The sequence below is a fragment of the Barbus barbus genome (assembly GCF_936440315.1).
Source record: "Barbus barbus genome assembly, chromosome: 3".
Lineage (NCBI taxonomy): Eukaryota > Metazoa > Chordata > Actinopteri > Cypriniformes > Cyprinidae > Barbus > Barbus barbus.
This window is the reverse complement of record NC_136731.1, coordinates 22,949,840-22,971,508: the sequence shown is the minus strand read 5'-3', so window position 1 is coordinate 22,971,508 and position 21,669 is coordinate 22,949,840. Positions and strand designations below refer to the sequence as shown.

Below are 21,669 nucleotides of genomic sequence, written 5' to 3'. Positions count from 1 at the left end.
AGCTAGTTTAGGACTAAATATTGGTTCACAATATTTATAGACTTGACAAAAACATTACTTGACCTTTCTTACCTTAAAAATAAAATAATCAGTTAACCAGTAATAATAACTGAAAAAAAAATAGTTGTAACACTTTACAACAAGACACCAGTAGTTAACATTAGGCCATTAAAGAGTATTAACCGGTACTTTTGATTGTAATAATGATGGCATTAACAGATTAATAAAGGCTTTAGAACTATTTTTCATTGTTAGTTCATGTAATTAACTAATGTCAGCAAATAGAACCTTACTGTTAAGTGATACAAAAATTGCCATAAGGGTAGAGTGGGGGAAAACGCACCCCCTTAAGGATTGTGTAATTTTTTTTCAGTGAAACAAAAGTTAAATGTGTTCAGAAAAGTTATCATAGTTTTAGTGACAATGACATAAATTATAAACCAAGTATGAAAAATGTATTTATTTCTTTCAAGTATGAGTTTATGTTATTAGATTTTTAACAAAAATTAAATTTGTTCCAAGGGGGCGTTTTACCTGCAAATTGCTTTAAACATTTACAGCAAAATCAAGAGTACAGGCCGTTTTAGCTAAAATTAAAAAAATATACACAAATCAATAATTATGTATTACAAAATTATAATGGTCTATTTGAGAAAAAAAGTTAACTGATGATAACTGGTTCGCTAACTAGCTACCTGATGCTAACTTGAGGTAATTTTTTAATATAAAGTCCAAATATTTTTATTCAACCAACAAGTTGGCATACATTTAATGGAAAAACAAAGGATTTGATGTTCAGAACAGAATAATTAGATTAATTGCCCATTGCCCCCTGGGGACGTTTTACTCCACACACCATGTTTGAGAAACAAATTATGTCATTCTGAAAATATAATCCAATATTTTAAAATAACACGTACTCTCTATCTACAGGCCCTGCTGTTCTCATACCATATATTATTGTGATGTTTTACAAAACAACAAGCTTTAAAGCTTTTTTATACTGTTGAAAATGAGATAATTTACTGTGAAATCTGTTCTCTCTCCGGTACATCACCAGTGTAAGCTTCATGGTGAAAACTTCTACATCACTCTCTTCAACGTAGTCCATAGTTACAATAAAAATTTAACTTGACTTTATCTTGTGGTTATTTTGGGAAAAACAGTGGGGGGGGCGTTTTTGGAGCAGTTCGGGAAGCTTGTTATCACTGTGTTCCCATCGTGTTGACTTTAACCATTGATCAGCTGTTTGTTTTGCTACTGTACTGTTTACAACAGCCCCAGCGCTGATAAGACATATGAAAAGGAATGTTGCTGTAATCCGTCTAATGAAATACGGTGTTGTTGATCATCCTCCTGTGTTATAAATCAAAAAATGATACGTGCACAACTCGCTGAGATTTATCACATTTAATGATTTTCATTCAAGAGCAGATTCACACGAATCTTCCTCTGGTCAACACTTTCATGGCATTTCTCTCTTTCAGCCACAAAGTCTTTTCATCTTTCTCATACACACAAATACTTGTACAGACACTGCAGTCTAAACCAGCTGAGGAGATCTTTAGGAGAACATACACCATCAGCCGTAAAGCACATGCCAAATGGGCAACAGTCACAAAATGACCCAACTAACCAAGAACATAATGTACAGAGCAGTTGCATTTAAGACACGTTTTTAGAGTCCTTGTGCAAGGACCTGACAATCTCCCTTTGGAACAAACTTCAATTAAAAATCCATTCACATCCACTCGTCCACATGAGCACCAATGCACTGTATCTTAAAAGAGAAACTGACAGAATAAAAAATAAAACACTGATCTATTCCACTGGTATGTAACTGCAAGTAAAGGAACGCACGTCTCATTAAAAAACACACAGCATTAAAAATCAAAATAAATTCACAATGATCAAGATCACATTTGAAGTGTTAAACTGTTAATATCTTCTTCTTGTCTATACATATGTTAGGTTAGATATATCAATAATATTCCCTTTTGGAATACTAAAAGCCTAACAGTCAAGAGTTAAGTCGTGAAAGCTGCAACAAACATCCATAGTGGACCGGTTTGTTATTGCTTTCCTGTGCAGGTATGGAAATTTAACCACAAGCACTCGCATGTTTGGGAGGCAGTCACCGTATTTGCGGTAAAAATCGTCATAATTCCTGGCACCACGAGTATGGTGTACTTGTATAGTATTGTCAGTCTGTGTCTCGTGTTTCCCTGCCTCTCGTGTCCATATTTGGCCTTCCTGTTCCTGTCCTCGTTCCCTGTTCATTAGTTGATTAGTCCCTAGCCCTGTGTTTAATTGCCCCCCACCTGTTTCTGTTCTTCCTTGTTCGTCCATTCCCCAAGCTCTACGTTCCGTATGTTTGGATATTTCAATAAATCTCCGTGTTGGATATCTCCGTGTCTCCTCGCTCCTTGCACCCAGTGAAACGTGACAGTAATACAGGACCAACAACAGTAAGCGGCGTCCAACCTTTTTTGTTTTTGTAAAAAAGTGTTTTTTTTTTTTTTTTTGTTCCGGTTTTGCTCCGCGGCATGGACGCCACCTCCCGCTTCACTGCCCTGATCCGCGAGGGTTATCCCTTTTTCGACTATGCGGAGCAGTTCTGCAAGATCGCGACGGCAGTAGATGATGCAACGCTGAACAAACTGTTCTGGCTCGGGGCAAACTACCACCGTCCCGTGGACCTCCCAGACACTACCGGCCTGAGTTGGAGAGAGGGAGTCTACCGGTGTCTGGGAAGCGTCCGGTCCCGAGCCAGCTCGCCGTCGTCCGCGGCTCTCCCGAGCCCTCCGCCGTTCACGCTTCCAGAGCGCCCCCAGCGAACCAGCGCTTCAAAAGCGCCCCCGCGAATCCGCGCTTCAAGAGCGCCCTCCTGTGCCTGCTCCCCGTCCAGCTCTCCTGCGTCTCCGCTGGTCCCGTCCAGCTCTCCTGCGTCTCCGCTGGTCCTGTCCAGCTCCAGAGCGCCCCCAAGTGTCTGCGCTTCCAGAGTGCCCCCAAGTGTCTGCGCTTCCAGAGCGCCCCCCCCCCCCAAGTGTCTGTGCTTCCAGAGCACCCTCCAGTGCCGGCTCCCCGCACGTGCCCTCCTGCGTCTCCGCTGGTTCCGTCCAGCTCCGCACCGCAAGAGCTCCCGACAGAGTCCGCGCCCCACAAGGCCCGCTCCTCAGTGGCTCCTAGGGGGGAGCTACCCCAAGAAAATATGAGGGTCACGGCCTGTGTGGCCAGGCCAAGGGCCAAGGCCACAGAACCCCTCAGGCGGCCCGAAGGAGTAGGGCCGTGGCCTCCCGAGTCCCCTGACCCGCCCTGGCCTCCCGAGTCCCCTGACCCGCCCTGGCCTCCCAAGTCCCCTGACCCACCCTGGCCTCCCGAGTCCCCTGACCCGCCATGGCCTCCCGAGTCTGTGTCTCGTGCCCCGCACCTGTTTCTGTTCTTCCTTGTTGATTTCCCAGTGTTCTTAAGCCCTGTGTCTCCCTGTCTCCCATGTCCTGTATTGTTCGTCCATTCCCCAAGCTCTACGTTCCGTATGTTTGGATATTTCAATAAATCTCCGTGTTGGATATCTCCGTGTCTCCTCGCTCCTTGCACCCAGTGAAACGTGACAAGTATACTCATATAGTATAACTCAACTGTCAGTTTCTGTTTATTTTTTTTCAAGCAAATCCACAGCAGCAAATCTGCTGCCACCATCAACTGTTCAAAGACAAAACAACGGACTTGCAAAAAACTTGCAAAAGCTAAAGCTACAGAGACACGTGTGATGTTCTTTTTGGCACATTCCGTCACTGGCAAATTTCTACAGCTTACGTTTTTGTGAAAATGCCTTCAAATTGGTGCAGGGAAAAACATTAAGAAAAAAAATTCTCATAGACTTAGCACTTTATGAAAAAAAAAAAAAAAAAAATATATTATAATAATAATAATTATATATATATATATATATATATATATATATATATACACACACACACACACACACACACACACACAAACACTCCTTAATTCTTTGCAGATAAAAGTGCATTAACCTTTTAATCTTGTGAAACATTCAAATGTTGTGTAGCCAAATAGTTCAGTTCGTTTTAACATTCAGATGAGCCATAATTTGGGTTCTCTTGAAATGCATTTGGGGAAAAAAGTGACTTTGAGCATAAAATACTTTGGGCCATCAACTTGTTCCAAGGAAATTTCTCAGAAAGCTTCATCATCATTTAAAAAGGAACAAAGACTTTTAGACAGCTGCGTCGACTGTTTCATTTAGTTTACTTTGTGCCAAGCACAGAATTAAATGGAGAGAAAATGGAGCGATCTAGGATCGGATTCATCAAAGCATTATGCAAAGCATCGCATAAGCTTGTGCAAACACGCTACAAACCAATGTGCCATACAAAAAAGCAACAAAGGCATAAATACGTATGGTTGAATACAAATGGAAGGCATGACAGAATTGGCATGCTCATTTTGTTGGTCGTGCTAAAACGAAGCATATAACTAAGTGTGCTTAGCTTATTTAAATATTTAGCAGCAAACGGTTCCAGACAAATTTGATCAACTCTAAGTGGCAAGATTCAACTGAGATTATCAATGTCTAGATTGCAGTGGGACTGCAGAAAAGAAAAGGCGTGTCCCATTTGGATACAAACCTGTCTGCTTAAAACGAATGTCTCGTATCTTTTGATAACTAAATGGCAGTGCAGGCTTATAGTCAATTATCACATCTAAAACAGTTACAAACTGTGAACTTGCAAATGTTAGAAACAGATAAGCTGTTTCAAAGGGTCAAGGCCTTTTAAGTGCTTCATAGTGAAACCATTTAAGGTTGAGCTTTATATCTGTGCCTTTTTTTATTGCAATTCTCTGATTTGTCGACAGTTTAAGAATACGTTTGGTAAGCTAAAGAGTTTTGTGAGATCATTTTAAACAACAAATATTAGTCATTGGGAATGAGGGCCAAATAGCTTACTGAATTGAACTCACCACATACTCACTCTGCTTTTCGAAAACAATTAAAGCTTATCCACAAAACAAATGTAAAGTTTCATTATACTGTGACTTTTTCTTGTTCATAAATAACGGTCGATCCTTATGAGACAAAAGGGAGATGAGAACTGTCATGGCAACACACCTACCTCACGCCTGAATCATAACAGATGCTCACGATGTAGGTCAGGGTAAGTGGGTCGCTAGCTGAGATTTTTCAAAAAAAAAAAAAATCTCTCCCTTTGATCAGAGATTGAAATAATCAAAGATGAGTAATACAGAAACAAATTATGGAAATAACTGGTGAAGATGATGGCATTTCATACATATGTAGGAAGGACACATGGCCTAATTAGCAGGAGAAGGAACTGCCTCTGCTGTGGCCGGCTGCCCCGCGGAGGCTTGGCTGTGGGCGGATGTAGGTGTGGAGGCTGATATGGGCATAGTTGTGGGCTTTGGGGAGGGTGTGGATGGGGTAGTGGCGGGAGCTGTGGTCGTAGTGGACGTGGAGGTAGCAGCTGAGACTAAGGGCTTGGGATCAGGAGTGTCACTTTGGCCGGGAGTGTCATTTGTGGGTGAAGCAGTCTTGTTGTAGTTAAGATTGAGGATGTGCTGCTGTAGGTGCCTGATCCAGTCCTCCTGTACTGAGAGAGGGCCGTGAAACTCCACGTCACAGAACCTAAAAGAAATTAATTATAAATAAATGACAATTGGTTCTGAGGGCTTACACATTTACAGCTATTTTAAATATATTATCTAGACACCAAAATGTGCTAAGGACATAAATATGATCTTGAATAAACAATATGTTTCACATTTCAAGGTATCATAAACATGCTCCCATAACAAAGACTATTCCAAAAGACATACATAGTGTTAGGCTGAAAGAAATATACAATTTTAAATATTTTATGAGTTGAGAGAGATGCTGAATTATATAAATATGATTTTACTTAGCAAAGCATATCAATAAATATAAAATACAATTAATATAACAGCTCTAATAAAAAACAGTTCTCACTATTAAGTCACCATTAACTATGACTTTTGCCTCCAATAACTCCTCATTTCCTGCTTATTAATAGTTAGTAAGGTGGCTGTTAAGTTTAGTTATGGTGTAGGATTAAGGGATCTAAAATATGGTCATGAAGAATCCGGCATTAATATGTGCCTTATAAGTACTAATAAACAACCAGTATACATGCTAGTTAATAGTGAGAACTGGTCAGCGGTTCTCAATTCCAGTCCTCGCGCCCCCCCGCTCTGCACATTTTGTATGTTTCTCTTCCGACGTTTGTTCCATTCAAACGTAAGTGCCCTGCGAAGTGGACATCACAGGCTATTCCACCATGATTCCAGTTCGAAGTGAACGTATATTTTCCATTCAAAGTGCATTGAAGTGTGCGAGACGTGAATTTAAATTGTATATATTTACGGAGGTATATTATGTCACACTCGTCCGTGTGTGAAGACGTTGCGCAGGTCAAATCCATGAATGAATGTTCCAAAGTGAAGTAAACTTCAATGGATTTCCCCTGCTCAGGGAGTAGGGAGCAATGGACACTGCGTAGGGACCATGTCAATCGGAACACAGTTCATGCATGGAGCTCACTTCTAACGAGCAGATTATCTGAATCAGGTATGTTAACTAAGAGGGACATGCAAAATATGCAGAGTGGGGGGGGGCACGAGGACTGGAATTGAGACTGTTTACACTAGTGCGTTTTTGTTTTAAAACGCATAACTTTTGCTACAGTTACTCCTGTCATTTACACTACTCCAGTATTTTCAATCCTCGAAAACTGAGACTTGCAGCAGACCCCATTTTCATTTGAAAACTCCGGGGTTGAGCTTCAGTGTAAATGGACCAAAACAGAAACTTCTAAAAAATGGTGTGGCTGCCCACATTTGCACTACTGTAAACGTAGCCTTAGTTGTAAGCTGGGGCTGTAAGAAGTGCTGTTTGTGTAGCACATGGAATTTCCACCATTCTAGATTGTTCTAGAACAGAACACTTACAAGGTTCCATTTTGGTTAGCATACTAGTAGGCAGTGAAGATATCAAGGCAGCTCACTAGGTTATGGAACAAATCTAATATCCAAGTACAGAATATATGCAACTCACCGGCACTTGAGTGAGTAAATTTTACCCACAAGTCTAACCAGTGGTGTGGAGGGGGGCTTTGGCACAAGGGCAGGAACGGTACTGGAGCGAGGCTTCGGGGGGCCACTCTCTCCCTCCCCTCCTTCAGCATGTGATGGGTGTTTAAGTGGCCGTCTCTCAAATCCTTAAGAGAAAAAAAAAAAAAAAAATCGGTAGATTAGGCATAATTTTCCAGGCAGACAGGAAAAGAGATAGGAAGAGATTAAGGCGAAGCTGTGCTCAGACCTCGTGGCAAACGCACGTTGAGTTCACTATGCGCCACCTGCGCATGTGGAAGTGCATTATTGGAATGAGCAGCGCCAGGCTGTGGAATAAGGCCATGCTGAGTGGAACTTCCACTCCTGCTTTTTGCATCAGTTCCCCGTGATGACAACCCCCAGGAACAACTGTTGACATCCCGTCCTACTGCTCTCTTTTGAGGCAAAGTGAGAGATGCCCATTTGGCCACAGTGGGCTTTTGAGAAACAGGAGTTGTAGGGTCAGAGTCACAGGATGGTGAGAGAGCAGAACTGCACCTCTGCAAAAAAAATTACAGCCATTTTAATTGATATTAAAAAACAAGCTTTTCAAACTTTCATAGCAATACACCACATAATTGCAATGAATGGGCAGGGTAGTAAAGTATCACAAAATTGTTCTAGTTGCTTTCATACTTTCTTTTGGGCATAGCGGGCTCCTTGTGCATAACTTTGCTGCATCTCTGCTGCCTTTTGTGGACGGCTGCGTATCCAGGCACTCAGCGTCTCAATAGGCGAACCATTTACACACCACTCTGTCACGCCAAACTGTCGTAAATGTGCTCGAGCGTGACTGGCCAGTGCCTTCCGGTTCTCAAAGTAAAATCCACAGAGTTCACAACTGGCATCTGAAAAGGAAAAACAAAAAGATGAAGTCACATTGTTCTTGAGACTATTCGCACAACAAGGAATCCAATAAATATTGTGCCAAACATGCAAACAATGAGTAATTCACAAGAAGACCAGAAACATCTAAAGATAGGGGCAGTTTTGATATAATTTTTCACTTATAACCATCAACATGACTGAATCTATGTTAAGTCTTGGAATTCTCAATTGGGGTCTTTTATTTATTTGAGAGTCATTCTTCTGCAAACATGGAAGCAACACAAGCACTGCACTACAAATAGTCTTCAAACAATGTCATGGAAAAGAACCAAATAAGGAGTCAGGCAAAAATATAACCTTACCCATGTGGCCTACCCCATGTTTCTCCACTGACGCTTTGCCCTTAAAGGAATAGTCCTGTGGGGGAGGTGAGAAATTCTTAGATTGGATGAGCAGTGCTTTCGTTCCTGGCTGTCCCTCCTCCACCAGCACCTTCTTCTTCAGTGGAAGCACTCCAAAAATCTTCCCCACAGGTGAGGTGGAGGACAGGGCAACACTTCCCAGCCCATGCTTATGAAGACGCGAGCCAGAGTGGAGCAGGTTAAGAGGTGACTTGCGGGACAGGGCAGAGGACTGATAGCCTGGACTGTTCAATGAAATCCTACCATCCTGTACTGGTTCCTCCTTTATGCCCAAGGCAACAGATGCAGGGGTAGTGCCTTGTCTCCTCATGACTTCCCAAAGTGTGTCAATGGGCGAGCCATTCACAGACCACTCTGTGATACCCATATGCCTCAAGTGTGAACGTGCATGGCTTGAGAGGCCTTTGCGGTTTTCGAAGAATTCACCACAGAATTCACAGCGAATATCACGGGAAGGTTCCTTCTCCTGAGTCATAACTGTAGGAGGAAAACCGTAAAAAGACAACAGATTGAGCTGGAAATGATTCAGTCATCCATTAAGATAATTGAAAATGCTAAACATAAACAAACAAACATATATCACAGGTGTGAAAACAGAAAAACATACCCAGGTTGACTGGATAAACATTATCTGACGTGTTTAAACTGGAATGTAGTGGCTCTGGGTTGTAGCTTTCATTTACTCCCATGTCTGATCCTTTCATGGTAACCTCTACAATTTCAGGCTCTGGTTTCGGATTAACCAGCTCTACGTTTGGGGAAGAACTGGCAGTAGATGTCGAAGGAGACATTTTGTGGGTAGTAGGCTGGTCATGGCTTGGAGTTTGGGCAAAATGGAAAGGCAGGCGCCCAAGCACATTCCCTGGTGGGGAAGAGGACTGGACTGTGGTCCGAGGCTGTCCAGGACTCGGAGAAGAAGAGGGGGATTTGGGGGACTTCAGAGGTATGATGGATGGCAGGCCTCGACGGACTATAATCTCTTTTAGTGTGTCAATAGGTGAACCATTCACAGACCATTCGGTGATCCCAAGTTGGCGCAGATGGGAGCGAGCATGACTGGAGAGGCCTTTGCGGTTCTCAAAAAGTTCTCCGCAGAATTCACAGCCTACATCTTTCATCGGCTCTGGTAGAGAACAATTTATCAGACTTCAGTTTTGGTGTGTAAATTACCTAACATAATTGAGTAAGCAAATAATAGACAAGGACATGCAAAAACACATAAAAAGTTGTTACCTATAGGAAAGGACATCACTTCTCCACTACTGAAACGAAGGACCTGCAACGAAGAGGCTTTCAGCTTCTTTGGGGGTGGGCCCAATAAGGGGTGGGTAGAAGAGGAGGCAGCTTTGGAGCCAACTGTTGTCCTCAAAGAAGAGGTTGCTGTTTTATATAGGACAGGGCTGGAGGGAAGAGATCTCTTAGGGGAAGTGGAAGTGGAGGGTAAGAGGGACGTCATGCTGGTTTTCTGGGACCTCAGGTCTGGACCGTCTGAGAGAAAAGAATTTGCTCTGTGCTTAAAGTCATCAGTCAAGATGAAACGATTGAGTAAGTCAATGGGGGAGCCCTTGGATTCAGAGTACTCAATTCCAAAATGGCGCAAATGGGCACGAGCATGACTCGAGAGGCCTTTTCTTGTTTCAAACCACGCACCACACAACTGGCAAATAATGTCTTTAGAGTCCATGTCCATAGCTAGAAAGGAGTTTGAGAGGAAAAGAAAAGTTAAAGAGATTGTAAAAAAGACAGACAATAAACACGCAAAAATAACAAATTGATGACCACAAGACAACAAAAACAAAATCACAAACAACTTGTTGAAATTCTTTATTATTATTTATTACATTAAATGCTTTCTTACTAAGATTCAATGGGGCATCCGTCTCTTGCGGTGCCCAGAATGGTTTGTTCGGACTGGAGAGGTTTGTAGACTGGTTCTTTCCTAAGGTCTTATGCTCCTGGGATCGCAATGGGGAAGACACGGGTAGGAGGGAAGAGATGGGAGCCTTTCTCAGCACTGGGGAAGGGGACCGAGACTTTACAAATGGAGAGGAAGGCAGGGAGCCAACTGCTGAGTGAGTAGTTGGGGAAGAGGAAACTTTAACAGCGGAACCCACAATAGAGAACGGGACAGGCTTGGTGTCCAGCAGTCCTTCTTCAGTTTCAACATCTTTTGTGGGGCTAGGTATAGGAACAATAGGGGTATGGTGCTGGAGCTTCTTAGGAGAGTCCACAGTAGGGGAGGTGCCAGTGAAGTGTGGATCAATGGAGCGTTCCTTAGTGATCTGGTAGAGGAGATCAATGGGTGCGCCACTGTTCTCAGACATGCCGATCCCGAGTTGGCGTAGGTGAGAGCGGGCATGGCTAGACAAACCACGACGTGTCTCGAAGGCAGCACCACAAAACTCACATTTCAACAGGTTAGAGCCTGGAAAACAGAAAAATGGTGATTCAGGATCTATCTTGTGCATTTTGATAGATGGGACTGCTAACCAGATTATTTCAATTTATTCACTAAGTAGAGTTAATAGACCTTTACTGACTCTCCACTGTTGAAATCAAAAATTTTTTTGTAAAATGACATGTAAAGAGACAGAAAATCAAGGTGACAGACCAGACTAATAAAGGAAAAATATATGTAACAGAACATCCCATCAGCTCAAATATACATGTTCATGTAATTAATACTAGCAAATTCAGATGTTTTTTAAAGGATTACTTCATCCATAAATTACCATTTCTGTCCATATTTACTCACTATCAGGTTATTCCAAACCTTTATGAATTTCTGTGGAACACAAAAGGTGAATGTTTAAAGAATATTCTCAGATGTGGAACATCATCATAAGGTGTGTAAATGATAATGGAGTTTTCATTTATGGGTAAGCTATTATTTAAAAAATTGATTAAAAGTCTAAAATTCATATTACCCATAGTGTCTGTCTCTTTGGATTCAGGGCTCCGTTCCTCAATAGAGAACAGGGTCTTTTCTCCTGAACTTGTGGCCAATTTATCTGTAACAGGCATTTGGGCCTCCTCTTCTTCCTCTTCCCCATCCTCTGCCTCTTCCCCATCTGTATATGCATAGACAGAGACAACATTTTTTTAATTAGCTAATTTTTGAGTCGAAGCCACCAAGGTCTCAAATGAATGTTTCCTTTAGCTTTACCTTCATCTAATGCACAGAATAAAATAAATAAAAATATTTATAATTAATTCATGCTTAATCACCTGGCCAGGTGATTCTGTAAGATTATCTGTTATCTGCTAAATATTTTCCTTATTACGGGGTCTGCAACGTATAAGGCAATCACAAAATATGCAGTTTGATGTCAATTTCAGCAAAGGAATTTTAACATAATTTCATCCTTCTAATAGCCCTTAAAATTCACAATTTTTTTTTCCTTTGAGATTATACACTGTACAATTTCCAATCATGACATTACAGTCTCCCAATTCTTTTGCCATAAATAACATTTCTCATCTTTTTTTTTTTTATTTCTCAAGCACCATATTGAACAGAGAAAATGTTAAAGGGGGGAATAGCCCACCCCAGCACCTTGTCTTGTCCTGCACATAACTTTCACGGCTCTTTGATTGCAATTATTGGCAGCAATTAAACATAATGACTGAGAGTTTTTAAAATGGACAAACTGGCCATAAAACTAAAAAAACAACTAGAATGCTGACAAACAGCAACCAAACAGATTATAAAACAACAGGTTTGTCTGACTTAAAGTTGTTTAATTTTGATTTCTCGAGACTAACTATTAGATGAACATACAGACTGATACTTTATTCACTGCAGAGTTAAATTCAGCAGGTCTACATTCAAGCAGCACAGTGATTTTCTTTTGAAGCTCCTGCTGGTCTTGCTCTTCTCAGCATATTCAATATAATAAACTGTGAACGCGTTCCTGCGGTAGGCGTTTCTGTTCTGTCATTTGATCTGTCCTAGACACAATTCTAGCAACATCAGCCCTTTTTCTGCTCAGACTGGAAATGAAAATTCACTGTAATGGCATACTTCATGAAATAACCAAACAATAAAGAGAAAAAGACATTAAATACAATAAGTTAAACACGAAAATCCACCGTTTGATAACTTATTCGGGACAGCGTAAAAGAAAATAAGTAGAGCTGACATTTTCTTTTCAAAAATGTTTTTTTAAAGTGCGCGAAAAAAGAAATAAGAACCAAGAAAAAAACTGCTGGCGCGCTCCATTTCAACATTAAAAAAAGCACCTCGAGTAAAATGGCGAAGACTCAGCCTAATTTCGAGAATCATAAAATACATATGCATTGAAAAAAGAAGCCGTCATTTTGACAGGACATCAAAAACTGCCCTTATTAAGCACCTGAGCCCAAAATGTCACATATCTTGACTTTTCAGAACGAAAATGTTCAGGCAGCAGAGGAATGAGGACTCGCTTTCGTACGTGCACTCTGTCTCACTGGACCATTCCTGGCATCAGTGATTTAAAACGCACATCGGGTATGACAGGAGCTTGTCTTAAATGTTAACACGATTGCATGCCATGCAAGCTTTAAAAGTGGCGAAGCTCCGAGCATATGCATCTCTAATACATCCCCATGCACGGCGCGGAAGTGCATGCACTCACCATTCAGTCGCTGCAGCGCGTCGGACTTATTACAGCACCTACAGTCAGACAATTTTTCCGCTATTGTTTGTGTCTGGGGGGAGGTGGAAGCAGCCATTTTGCCCCGCACACATGCACTAACGCACCAAGGCGTGACGAACCGAATAAAGGCGGAGACTAGGCAAAATATTAAATACCAGACATCAATTGCATTAATGAAGATTGCATTAAAAAATTACCAGGTGTTCTGCACCATACAAATATCTTTACAACTGCTTTCACAACTGCCCCTGACAGCATTACCAAAACCCCAAGGCATGCACAAGCTTTTGAGGTTTCCTTTAGTTTATTTTGGACTTCTGACCACAAAGCAGATTAGGTAAGGGCTATTCATAGAAAAGTGACATGAGTAAGTAATAGCCCTACACACTTAATGTAGGCTATTGCCTCATTAACCTTTGAAAAGCCAGTTAAAAAATCTAAACGTCAAGAAAAAATAACAGAAACAAAACAGTGATCAAAAGTGAAACCACTATAGTCAAACTAGTCTGAGCCCACTAGAGATTTTTGCATTTTTGCTAATGCAATACAAATATTTCCATCAAAAATTATAGGACTGTAACAAGTTCAATTTCATATTTTTTTAAACAATCGTACCTGACCGTTTGTACAAGAAAAGCTTGCATTTGAGTAGAGACAAAAATAATGCACTCTTAAATACTGCTTATGTATGCATATATATATATATATATATGTGTGTGTGTGTGTGTGTGTGTGTGTGTGTGTGTGTGTGTGTGTGTATTTAATTAAAAAAACAAAAATCTTTGCAAGTAAGAACTATGACATGACTCGTGGCTTAATTACAAATTTGAGAAATCAACCAGAAGTAAATCCCATCCACTTACCCTCCAGGTCACTTATATTGTGCTCTTCCTTCCAGTGCCGTATTGGAGAGTCCGAAGAAAGAGTGGTGGGTTCTGCTGTCACGTTCTCCTCATCCTTCATGTCTTTTCTGCACTCTTGCTCTTCATCAGTGTTTTGCTCTTCACTTGACTGGAAAGTATGAGTGGGTAGAACAAGATCTGGATGCTTGGCAAAAAGCTCTCGGAGAATATTAATGGGAGAAACCGTGACTTCCCAGTTGGTGATGCCAAAGTCTCTGAGATGGGCTCGGGCATGACTGGAGAGACCAGCTCTGGTATCAAAGCCAGCACTGCAGAACTCACATCTCATTACGCTGAAGGTCGACGGGTCAAAGTTGGCAACTAAAGGTAGCAATGGAGAGAAGAGCATCAAAACAAGCTTTTGGTTCTCTGTGGCAGGCAATTAAATTATTTATTGAGACATTAAGTTAATAAACATTAACAATGGTAGTTTACATTTACATTTAAAAGCATCCTCACCTTTTTTCTTCTTTTTCTGGTAGGAGAATTTCTTCTCAATGGCATTGACCTCTTCCGGAGAGATGAAGTGCCTAACATTGTAACTGACACCCACTCTGTTCAGGTGACCCCTAACATGATTGGCTAGTCCGATGCCATTATGGAATCGATCTGGGCAATAAGGGCATTTTCTTTCCACACTCTTCAACAACCCCTCTCTATCATCATCTTCGTCATCTTCCTCAGTTAATGCCTCAATAAGACGACTAACAACATCCTCCTCATCTTCATCATCATCCTCTAGTTTTGCAGCAACAAGTGTTTCTTCTCCGCTCTTCTCCAGACTATCAGATTTGTCTTCTTTGAGTTTGGGTTCCTCCCCCAGTACTTCAAGCTTTTTACTGTTCTTCTTTTGTGAGGAGGAGTTGGCTTTGAGATCCGGATCATTAGCAGGTGGCTCCGTCTCTGGGGTGGGGTTAATGTGGATTGTTACAGAGTGTTCAACAGTTATAAAATGGAAAATACATTCAAGACCAGTATTGCACAATTTAATGGTCAAATGCACACAAAATGTATGTGGGATGCAATGAGAATGGTGACAAGCTGAGTTAATTTAATAGTTGACCTAAATGGAAAGTATATCATCTTTTATTCACCCTCATGTTGTCCCAAACTACTTTTGTCCATGCTACTTTTTTCTATACAACAAAAGTTGCTCCAAAAAAGTAAAAAGTGTTGTGAATGTCCATCAGAATTTCTCCTTTTGTGTTCCATGGAAGAAAGATTGTCATAAGGGTTTGGAACATGATGGTAAGTAAATGATGACATAATTCTCATTTTTGGGCTCATTGTATACAAAAGGAACAGCTTGGCTGGCTACTCTGCAACCATTTAAGATCTCTGTGGCTCTGCTCATCACTCACCCATCACCCTGCTGCATGAGAGGGGAGTTTGGAGGTCAGAGCTGAGAGACTATGAGGATGAGGGGTAACTCGTTTCTTAGCTGGGCTTGCTGCCCCTCAAGCAAACCCAGCCTCTCTGCTGCCCCGCAGAGGCTGGCTGAGAAGCTGCTCTTCAGCTGCAAGGCCAGGGCAGGTACCTCCACAGAGTCTGCAGGGGAAGGGACCAGGTTCAGACCAGGGTGAAACCTGGGATTTCCCCAAGTTTATGGCCAAGCATGACTCAAGTGAACTTCTGGAATTTCAAGGCTTGCCATTTGCCCTCCATTCAAGTATTGGTCCTTGCTGACTATTGCCACTGACTGGGTTAACTGTTTGTTTCTTCTCCTACAATAAAAATTTAAGAAAGAAAGTTTGTACAACACCAGCAGTGGCTAATAGTGAGCATCAGCCAATGGAACAGGAAGTAACACCTCACAATTATAACTGGCCAATGGAATGGGGAGAGTCACTACACTCCTTTAACCAGCGACCAATCAAACAGGAAGTAGCACTACACAAATTTTGGTTCAAGGATGGTTCTGGCACATCAAATCCAGGCACCACAATAACACAACAATACATGTAGTGCACACACACACATATACATGCTTCACTACAAGACAAAAGACGGTACAGGTAATGTATTTATTCAAATTGTGCCTATATGGAATTGGAATTATGAAAGCAAATTCTCATTGTTCTGTTGTGGTGGTTAATGACAGTATTATTTCATGTGACAATGTTATAAAGAGATGGTGAAAAATTGATGAAAAAATACAGACCTTTCTGAAAATACATTAACAATTTAGTAGTAAATATAATTAGTTTATGACTTTTACAGCCTCTCTTTTTCAGCATGTAAATGTTGCACTGGTAAGTATAGTGTATCTGAACAACTTTTAGGCATTCAAGTTTTATACAGTGTGCATATTACTTTTCTCTGAGCACTGAAGTCTTGCCATTGTTACCACCTTGCCAGTTTAGCTACAAGGCTACGCACTGACTGGTCTTGGTGTAATAACCTGTTATTTACTTACCTGTTTCGGAGTCTTGTTTTGGATCATGTTCTGGTTCTGGTGTTGGAATGTCTACTTTCTGGCACTTATCTTCTGTCTGGTTTGATATTTGGACTTGTTTTTTCATAACGGAAGTAAGGGTGGACTTAGGATCTAGTCTTTTACTCGCTCTTGTGCGCCCCAGTTTACCCCTTGCGGCCCGGACTGAGCGTTTATTCCCTATACTTTTGAATGCCACATCCTTACGCCGTGGAGCAGCCCTGGGATTTGGCGGAGACGACATGAGATGCTGAGGTTGTGGAACATTATCTTCCACAGGATTATCCAGAGTTGTCCTGGGCTCTTCTGCTTGTCTCAACTCCTCCACAGGGTCTGTATTTTCATGCAGAGTTGTATTATCAGGTTGCTCTGTGGCCTCTCCTGGGGTTGCAGAAGCACTCTGACAAGACAATGAACTAGAGTCCACCTGTGAAGCACCACTTTCGGGCTGTGTGACTTTAGATTTTTTGGATGCCCGGATGGGGTACCTCTTGTTGAGAGGTGATGTGACAAGAGTTGATGTAACATCTGCAGAGGACTGAGCTTGCCCTTTTTTGCAGGATTTCTGTTGAAAGCGGGGTGAGGTTCGATAGACACCAGCTCTTGTTCGAGTGTTGTGGGTCTTGGCATGCTCAGCAAGTTCTTGAGGCAAATCAGAGCTAAAGTTGCACTTAAGACACACAAACTGGCTAACATCTGTTGACTCTTGGTTGACTGGCTCCGTTGCCTTACTGCAACTGGCTTGCTTTGCCACTCGCTTATCCCCCTCTTTTAATTTTCCAATCTCTTCAAGGATTTTCTGCCGTGATTCCTCATGGCATCGCTGATGATCCAGCAGCAGTACCTTGTCTACAAACTCCAGACCACACTCTATACATTCAAAAGCATTTTTATTAAGATGTCCACTCCAAGAGTCTTTTACTGCACATTGCCATTTCTTCCCAGATTTACTAACCTGGCCATGCTCTTTCATGTGTTCACGTAGATGGGTGCGTTTTTTAAAGTAAATGCTACATTCTACACATGTAAAAATCTCTTGGGAGAGGTCTCCATCCAGTTGGTGCTCTACTACTGATCTCTGCTTTCCCCGTACCTTCTCTTCCTTTTCCTCTTTAAATTCAAACATCCCTTCCCCAACCTTTGTGGGTTTCCTACCCCCCTTTGCTCCCGAGGGTTTTCCTCTGGTCTTCCTGCCGGCTCCCGTTGTACGCTGCCAAGTATCTAAGCCAGAGAAAGGCCTCAATATGGCCCTCTTTTTTCTTCGGCGTTGGATGAAGGTGCAGTGCGCCCAAGGTCCAGGTTGTGGACTTTCTGGTTCAGAGTCTCCTGGGAAGGTGTACACATCTGGCTCTTTGGTGATCTTCTCTTCTCGCCCTCTACTACTAAGCATTTTCTGCTCATCTTTCTTGTCTTTTTGGCATCCCTCTTTTGGTGTAGCATCTGGTAGATGGCTGGCTTTGTCTTGTTCCACTGCAAGAAGACAGCAAAAAGGCTTTATTGACTTATTTTTTTTATAAATGACAGGGTGTTATTGACAATCAAAACATGCATTGAGGTACTTTAAGCTTTTTTTTTACGTTTTGCTGTATGTTTAGGTAGACTGGAGTCTGTAATTTTCGTCTCCTTGTATGTAACATCTCCTTGACTCTCCACCTCCAGGGGGGCAAGTGGGATCTTCTCAAGAAATAAGTGCTTGGTTTCCACGTGTTCTTGGCACGGACCAATGTCAAATCTGGAAGCATAAGGATTAAAATAGATGAATAGGTTACAGCTTAATATTTATTTCCATCAAACCCCTCAATGTTAAAAAAAAAACTTGATGAATGCACTTTTCTCTAAACCTGTTTTTCCGTATAATCATCTGTATCTCACCTGTCTTCTTGTTGTCCAGAGGTGGGACTTCCTGGGCTGTGAGCAGCCAGACCATGAGGGTTAGAAAAGTTCTGAAGTTCTTCCTCTGACATAAACCATTGGAATCCACACAGAAACACAAACAATATACACATGGCTTAACAGAAAGCAGTAGACTCACAGTTATATCTACAGCATGTAGAGGAACAAAACCATTAACACTGTTCACAGAGAGACGAGTTTCACAATACAAACACAGAATAGTTCAGTCTGAAACTAGCTTAATCATTGCAGATTCTCATTTCTAGTCGGTCTGAGTTTCTTAAACTTTTAGTAAAAAAGGTACAAAAGCTGTAAAGAGTGCATCTAAAGGTACATATTAGTTCATAAAGTGTACATATAAGTACCTAAAAGGAACAAACGTGTACCTTTTAAAAAGTGACTGTCCCAGTGACTGTCAGTCCTCTGTTGTGTGTGTCTTGTGTTTCCACGTGTGCCCTGTGTTTCTATGCCCATATTTGGTTTGTTTCCTGTCCTCGTTATGTCATTAGTAGTTTATTCGTTTCCAGGTGTGTTTGAGTTAATTAGCCTAGTATTTAAGTCCTGTCTGTGTAGTGCCACTTCGTCTGGTCTACTCGTTACTCACCGGTGTTTGATGCCTTGCCTTGAGTAAAGTATGTTATTTGAGTTACGACTTGTTCCTTGTTCCTCCCTGCTGTGTGCACCATGACAGTGACAGCTTTTGTACCCTTTTTCTGTATGATTCAGACATGCATTTTTTTACTGACTTGAAAGTAAGAATGAACCAAAGAGACAATTACCGTCCAAGGTTTCTTTTTCTGAGTCTGAGTCCCATGTGAGAGATGAGGGGAAGGCTGAAGATCGTGGACTTCTCTGTACTTTACCACAATGCTCCAGTGTGGGGAAAAAGCATTTTGGACCGTCTGAATCTCCATTTCCATCACCCTTCTCCATGTCATCACAATGCAATAACCCCCCCTGTGAGTTCAGAGGGTTGAAACAAGTCCAACATTACATAGTTCTGTTTAGGGAAGAAATAAAATGTTGCACAATTCTCACACAGGTGCACATTGATTGTTAAAAGATCGAAAATGTATATAATCACTGTAAAATATAATTAGAAAGTATTAAACTGTATAAAAGCAGTGTCTCCCACATATTTTTTTAAATTCAGTAACAGTTTATTTTCTATTTTATAGTTATAATATAGCAATATTGTTTATTTTCTATAAGTCTATTTTCTTCTTTCATTGGAAAAGTGAATAAATTAATCCAAAAAGAAAAAGGGGAGTTAAATGCTGTATCCCAAATTGCATGCTATCCTTCCTGAATAATAGTATTCCAAAATAGAATTAGTGTGTCTGAAATATGTTGAAATTAGTATCTACAAACACAAATAAAAAAAATAAAAACTACAAATGTGGCGGGTTTAAGTGAATAATAATAAACATTTGAACTTGATGAAAAAATATGTAATTTTATGCACATTATATTCAATCTGCAACAACATTGTGAACTTTTACAAATATGCATTTGGTCATTAGCTTTTAAATGCGGCATTATACAAACACATGAGAGTGCTCGACACAACAGACCTGCGACTGGCAGATCAACATGCTGCTTCATTTATAATATGGTAGGAAATTAAATGAAACTTAATATGGAGGATTTAAACTGTGAGAAGATTATTGACAGGGCAGTTTAAACAGTGACAGGATGCATGTAACTAGTAACAGAAGTATGATGAACTAGTATGTCCCAAAGCTTGTCTACTCTTATGCTACATACTCAAAAGTGAGCATTTTTCTTCACAAAAAGAATACATATTTTTAGGGCACATTATAAGTAGGTAAACTAGTAGGTGCCTTGACTATACCAGGGTGCAGCTGAGTAAGGAGGTGGATGTTGAAGGCAGTAACCCTTGGCTGGACATCAGATCTTGGGGGTCTCTGGTCGAGAGTTCCTCCTCAGGCTCCATGGTCCCCTTGTGCACTAGGTCGGGTGCAACTGTTGTCCACCTCTCCTGTCCTACATTACGTAGAGCAATTCCATTTCTGGACAAAAATACAAACAACTAAGATGCAATCTGACCTTATGCAAGCATAGACATGGACCTGAAGCCTCAAAAGTCTAATTATTATGGGGGCTTTAGAGAAAACCTATTGAAGAGATCTTGCAAGATGTTTATCAACTCAAGAGGTTAATTTGGTGATTAATTAGCTATAGTGTTCTGTGCTGTCCAACCTTTGAAAGAGTGCATTTTGAATAACTAAATCTTTGTGTTTAATTCCTGAGGAGTGTCACTCTGCCTGACCTATTTTATCATGCCTCATTTCCTATGCTGATAATCGAAGGAGGCCGTTTTTACTGGGGAAAAAAAAACAAACATACACCGGCTCCCGAAATAATGGGGCTCGTCTATGCAGTTTGCATGCGTTTATAACTTGCGATGTCAATACTGGACTATCAGCAAACACCGTCCTTCTCCAGGAACACAATCTGTTAAACATCTCTCTGGATGTGTGCGGCGAGGATGGAATTGTGCAGCACTCACGGAAAGCGGCCTGTCTTTGGAATCTTCTGCGTCCAATCATATCGCTCTCTCCATGTCCTATATGGATTCAGGTGGCACGAACGCACTGACGCTTATAGAGAGCATGTGTGCGTTGCGCTTAATGCTTCCCGGAGCGTCGCTGCCTTCCCTCGGGAGCACCGGGAAAAGCATATATATTTAGCTAACGGTGAAGACCGCCTTTGCACTCTAAACACCGGACTCCATGTTGTTAGTTTCGGAGGGATGGTGACGTTGGTGGGGAGGGGAAAGGAGTTTGTGTATCAGCCTCGCTGTAACTCTTTCACAGCAGGTTGAGAGATGAATGACACCTGATCAGTGCGCTAACAGCGGTGTTGCTGCTTGCGCGGTGCGGAGCGCGAACTACTTCAGTAGCTACACTAAGTGCGCAGATGACAAAATGTCATTCATTTTAAGACTAAAAAGAATGCTACACTTCAAAACTATAAAATAATTGAATCATTTTAAATACACATTACACATATAAAACTGTAAAATAGAAAACATTGTAATATTTTATAGGGATTGTATGTAAAAATGTATTAAGTATTTATACATAATATGATATAAGCTTTTTTATAAGATTTTTAAAAGTCAGCTGTTATAAATCTGCTATATGAATAAGTGTAAAATCAGTCACTTGCTTGATAGATAGGCCTAATATATCCGTTCTTTAGCAAGAAAATGCCTTAGAACTATTAAAACTCAGCAGTTATTTAATATAAAGTTTAGAAGTATTAAAAAATATAAAATCTGAGTAAAATCAAGCTGCATTTAAGGTGAATTGTTTAAAAACACGGTTTTAATTCTAACCACAGCATAGTTAGCC

General features: G+C 41.1%; 1 protein-coding gene across 1 annotated transcript; it reads right to left on the bottom strand.

Annotated features, from left to right (window-relative positions):
- Positions 1–4,017: 4,017 nt before the first annotated feature.
- LOC306854116 (uncharacterized protein) lies at positions 4,018–21,067 on the bottom strand. Its single transcript, XM_079391947.1, has 17 exons — positions 20,823–21,067; positions 20,145–20,322; positions 19,069–19,246; positions 18,269–18,353; positions 17,974–18,128; positions 16,379–17,866; positions 14,422–14,865; positions 13,924–14,283; positions 11,348–11,491; positions 10,279–10,845; positions 9,654–10,112; positions 9,028–9,543; positions 8,361–8,897; positions 7,807–8,018; positions 7,379–7,670; positions 7,115–7,277; positions 4,018–5,668 (listed from the first exon to the last, which is right to left on the bottom strand). Exons 2-17 carry the CDS (start codon positions 20,244–20,246, stop codon positions 5,338–5,340), a joined length of 6,033 nt encoding a protein of 2,010 aa, XP_079248073.1. The 5' UTR covers positions 20,247–20,322; positions 20,823–21,067; the 3' UTR covers positions 4,018–5,337.
- Between the last annotated feature and the right edge of the window lie 602 nt (positions 21,068–21,669).